Genomic DNA, 4,832 nt, shown 5'->3' on the forward strand with positions numbered 1-4,832 from the left:
CCCGGGTGCCCCTCTCTGCCGGGACAGTAATTCAAATCACCTTTTTAAGTAATATCTTTATGTTTCATCACTGTTGTGATCGGTAGTTGATTCTTTAGACCTTATAGAAGATATTCCAATTACTTACAAACCCAAGATCGTGTTTTCGTAAAATTAATTTTTGCCAACTTTTCGGTGCTTTGGACCAGTGTGCGTAGGAGTGAGGCCAAGCCGGCAACAATACCGCGTCCGTTCTGGTGCCGTATCGTGAGTGAGTGGCGTCGTGTCCGTGTGTTTTCTCGTCGTCTCGTAGTGTTCTTTTCCCTGCAATCCCTTCGCGAGAGAAGTCGCACTTAAAGAAAGTGAAGGGAAGGGGCCCGCCATCTCATCGTCTCCGTGCCATCTGAAATGCGGACAGGCGCATCTCTCCAGGAGAGCAAATAATGTGGGCAACACCGTTTGGCTGGGATAGAACCTTTTCTAATCTTTCGAGACACGGTGTTGAAAGTTGATTAAGGCGAAAATATAATTTCACTAGCCGAAGTTCAAGCACTTAGGAGGCTGTAGTGCGTCACCTCAATGTTAATGTTAATGTGAATGTGTCAACTCTGTTCTTTTCCAAGTTGCCCACCGCGCGGCAAGAACAGAAGCGGTATGGTATTCTTGCCGCGCGGTGCTTGTTAAAAATTAAAGTGTGTGTGCAAAGGTAGCTTTGATGAAAAAAATGAAATGTTTTTTTTAATTCAATGATAATGGACGTGAAATTATTGCCTTCAAAAATTTAGAGTAGTTGTATGCCATGGCAAAACGCAAACCTCTTACCCGAATAAAAAATAATGTAGGTAAGAATATTATGAAGTGAAATGGTTGTGTGGGTATCTTTGGGTCTACTTTTTCGTATAGTAATGCGTAAGAAGAGGTAAGAAAGGGTCGTCTTTCCGGTTAAGTGTGATATCTGAACATTCTCAGAGCTTCTCAAGGCTCTCATACTGATAATTGGGAGGATGGTGTCAACTTCCTGTAAATTATGAACTAGCTATATGTACGCCAGACCACGTCTCGCGTAACAGGCTTCGCGATATCTCACGAAACACAGTTACGGTGCGACGCACCTGGCGCGCATATAGCTAGGCCTGCGGTGCTGACACCCGACGCGAGTTAATGAAAGGGTAAAGGGGAACAGAGCCTCCAGGCACCAAATTTGACATAGTAACAGCATTTGTCGGGGACTTATCACTCTAAATTTAGGGACAGGAAACTACTTCTGTTCGATGAAGGTTTTCACTAAAAGATCGAATTTTGACAGATTGTAAGGTAAAAATAAACGTTTTAGTGACACCAGATAATCTAGGGTCCCTGAAGCCCAAAAGAGGATGTAGTACGACCCCTAATGTGTGGTTTAAGTATTACTCTCTTCACAATCCTGTGACATGATGCCTTTTTTACGATTTAATAGCCCATTTTGTCTTTTTCCACGTTCTTTCCGACAATAAATGCCCCATAGCACCTAAACGGTACAAGATATAGCAAAACGGACGAAATTTTCGGCCGTTGGGGTCTACTTTCACAAGTTACCCCATACAATACTTTTATTGCCAACATGATGGCCCACTCATCATTCAGAAAGGAAAACAGGGCGTGTTAAGTTAACGGGCAAAGTGAAAGTGGGACATTATTGTATTGCTAAAATGCATGTCTGGAAAGACGCAGAAATTACCCAACAGTTATCAATGTTCACCCTCTCCATCACCCTCTAAAGATGACATGTACATAAATGAAAAAAATAGCATGAGGAGTATCACTAACTAAGGTTGTGAGGGACATTCAAAAGAACTGCATTCCAACAACATCCAGTCTTGACCAAGTTCAAAATTTAAAAGCTGCTCGAAAGAACCAGCTACAAAGAAGAAAAGGGTTGTTCAGAAAGTTGTTTCTTTTGATGTACCAAAAGAAGTTACCGAAATAAGGAAACTTGTCCATGATCATTGTGTGAAGAAGGCATTCCCCAAAGAGGTCATTGCAGCTCTTCCTCGCATCCAAGTTGAAGTAAAAACACTTGAGCTGCAGTCAGATCATGTAGATGGTGACTTCGATAACCAGCAGTCTGCAACTTCTGCAAAAAATATCTGTCTTGTTCATACCGTCGAGGATATTGGATCACTTCAAATATGCACCGGCATTTGAGCCAGCATGTGACCAATGGTGTTATTAAAACACAAGGCTCTCTTACCTGGCCACGTAGCACCAAAACTTCAATGGCAGGATATGATTCTGTAAACAGCCATCAAAATAAGCAAGACAAAGCTGGAGGTAAGAATATTTTAATTAGGGGAGAGTGGGGCAGTTTGAGGAACGTTTCGTTTTTTGGCTCTAAAAACTGAACTATTTGTCGCACAGACCTGACGTTTTGACACAAAGAAGGTGGCATTGGCATGTATCAACCCTTTAAAGCGCGTTGCAATGCGGTGTCTTTGTAAGGAGATATAGCCAGTTCCTCATACTACCCCGCATTCCTCAAGCTTCCCCATATGCGGGGCAGTATGAGGAACGCCGTGGGGTAGTTTGAGGAATGGCCTTTTGTTCTTGTCAATGAATCGCATGGTATCGTGCTTTACAGCGTCAATGCATTGCCTCCTTCCCTTCACTGAGTCAAAATTGCACATCTGTACCTCAAATAGTTTCGTTTTTAGAGCCAAAAAACTACACGTTCCTCAATGCTACTAAAATATGGCCTTCCAGCGGGGCAATCCTATCGGCCACATGCTATGGCATGGGCTGGCCTATCCTCAATTTACCCCGTGCAGGTCTTCCTCAAACTATCCCGTTTTGCAATGATTCATTCAAAAAATTCCTAAAAAATTACGGGGCGTTGTATCATACCGTCCGGCACGGCGAAATAGGCAGGAAGCATGTCTTCTCTTACACAAAAGGCCACATCGCATCAGGGGCGCTCCGTAATATCGAAATTACATAATATATAAGGTGAAAAAACTCCCGTTTTGGCTGCCAACTTGTCTATTTTGACATTCGTAGTTTAAAAAACGCACTAGTTTACTCGCAGCTTTTACGTATGAACGTTTTTGAATGAAAGTACATTAGGACAATTTAGTACTCAACCTACGGCGGTGTCAGTGCCCGCAATCAAAATTTGTAGGCGGTTCCTCAAACTGCCCCGTTCCTCAATCTGCCCCACTCTCCCCTACTTTGGACGTACCCTACATTTTAAAATGATAATGTTTGTATGCAAATGTTGTAACAGACATAATATTCTTAAAATGTCTGCTTTTTCTACAGAAAACACCCAAGAAGATCAACCGAATGATGGTAATCAACCGCAAGAGATAGATAATCCTGGAACTGTGCCTACTGAGACAACTACACTATCAAGTGATGACAACGATTATGAAAGTAAGAATATATCCATGCAAATTAAAGTGCTTGCCAAGCGTTCTCAAAAACTATAAAAGATACCTGGTATTTGCTTTGTATTGTTTATAAACAAAGCAGTACAGCAAACATCAGACAAAGTCATACTATTATCTACAATTATTGTGGATTTAAAGCTTAATTATTTTTACTTTATCATAATTTAGAATATGAATTCTTTAATTCTGTATTCGTGTATTGAACACAGGATTATAAGTCATATATAATCCAATCTTCAATTACTGCTACTCACCATGAAGGACAGTCTAATGAAAGTACTTTTATTATAAGATAATCATTTTAGTGTATTTTTATAGGTGTTAGTGAAAACAGTTTGGGGGATGGATTGGTTTCTACTTCAATGGAACCGAAGGAACCCCCATCATTATCATCACCAACTACCGCTTTGGAATCCCAGAAAGACTCGGGTAAAAAATTCGTCACTATTAAAATTGTTGAGGAAGGGTGAAAATTAAACTCAAATCATGTCAACATGCGCACTTTTGTTGTAGGCATTGATAGTGAAAAACCAAAGCAGGCACTTAAACAAGTTGGTAAGAGCTTGGAATAGGTACAGTAATTAGGCAAAATGATAAAAAATTTGTAAATCGTGTTTACATTTTTTTAAATTTACATTAAAGAATTTTTAGAATGGGGGCATGGTCCAGATGATAACCAGTTAAACAACGCCCCAATTTTTGTTGAAATTGATGATTGTCCTGACAAGGAGAGAAATAGTAGGGACCAAAGGAGGAAAAGAGCACTGGGGAAACATGTAGAAGGACAATCACGCATTACAAGTTATTTCCCTGTGCTAAACCAAATTGAAGTCACTCTCAAATGTAACAAAGACATGATTGATGCACTCAGTGCTCGTCGCGAAGAGTTGGCATTAAGCAAACCTGCAGGTGGAAAATTTAGTTTGTCGTCTTTGCTAAGGAACTTAATGGAAACAGCCTTAAAAAATTCAGAAAAGAGAAACCATGGCCAACGATATGACGATGACATCAAGCTGTATTCGGTGTACTTATGCATTGTTGGAGGTGGAGGCCTTTATGAGTTCCTATGGGCAAACCTACCAAACTCTATGCCATCTCTGAGCACTGTGGAACGGGAACTAAAAACTTCTGCAAGACCTGTCATGGAAGGTGTATTCAGATTCGAAGAGCTCAAAAATTTCCTTGAAGCTAATGACCTTCCTTTAAAAGTTTCTATTTCTGAAGTTGGTACTAGAATTCAAGAGAGATTTAGTTTTGATCCATTTACCAACAGTATTGTGGGACCAGTTCTTCCTTTGGCTGACAATAGAGTTCCCGTGACACAAAGTTTTCCAGCTACATCTGCTGCTATGATAGCGAACCACTTCAACAAGCTGGGCCCGCTCTTCCGCCAAACCAAGTTGCCAGCTCCGCTTCGCTCCACCGGCA

At 41.0% G+C, this 4,832-nt stretch overlaps 1 protein-coding gene across 1 annotated transcript; it reads left to right on the forward strand.

Moving 5' to 3' along the window:
* The first annotated feature begins 2,234 nt into the window (after positions 1-2,234).
* LOC127749394 (uncharacterized protein ZK546.14-like) lies at positions 2,235-4,013 on the forward strand. The gene is made up of 4 exons (XM_052267407.1): positions 2,235-2,289; positions 3,274-3,387; positions 3,723-3,833; positions 3,918-4,013. Exons 1-4 carry the CDS (start codon positions 2,235-2,237, stop codon positions 3,974-3,976), a joined length of 339 nt encoding a protein of 112 aa, XP_052123367.1. The 3' UTR covers positions 3,977-4,013.
* Positions 4,014-4,832: the final 819 nt, after the last annotated feature.

The sequence above is a fragment of the Frankliniella occidentalis genome, unplaced genomic scaffold (assembly GCF_000697945.3).
Source record: "Frankliniella occidentalis isolate FOCC.00 unplaced genomic scaffold, Focc_3.1 Scaffold51, whole genome shotgun sequence".
NCBI lineage: Eukaryota > Metazoa > Arthropoda > Insecta > Thysanoptera > Thripidae > Frankliniella > Frankliniella occidentalis.

What these genes read in the sequence shown, in the direction of transcription:
- LOC127749394 (XM_052267407.1), top strand. Translation starts at nt 2,235, where the DNA reads ATGGCAGGATATGATTCTGTAAACAGCCATCAAAATAAGCAAGACAAA. An exon ending in TGATGACAACGATTATGAAA is followed by an intron (nt 3,388 to 3,722) that starts GTAAGAATATAT and finishes GTATTTTTATAG; the next exon opens with GTGTTAGTGAAAACAGTTTG. An exon ending in GGAATCCCAGAAAGACTCGG is followed by an intron (nt 3,834 to 3,917) that starts GTAAAAAATTCG and finishes CTTTTGTTGTAG; the next exon opens with GCATTGATAGTGAAAAACCA.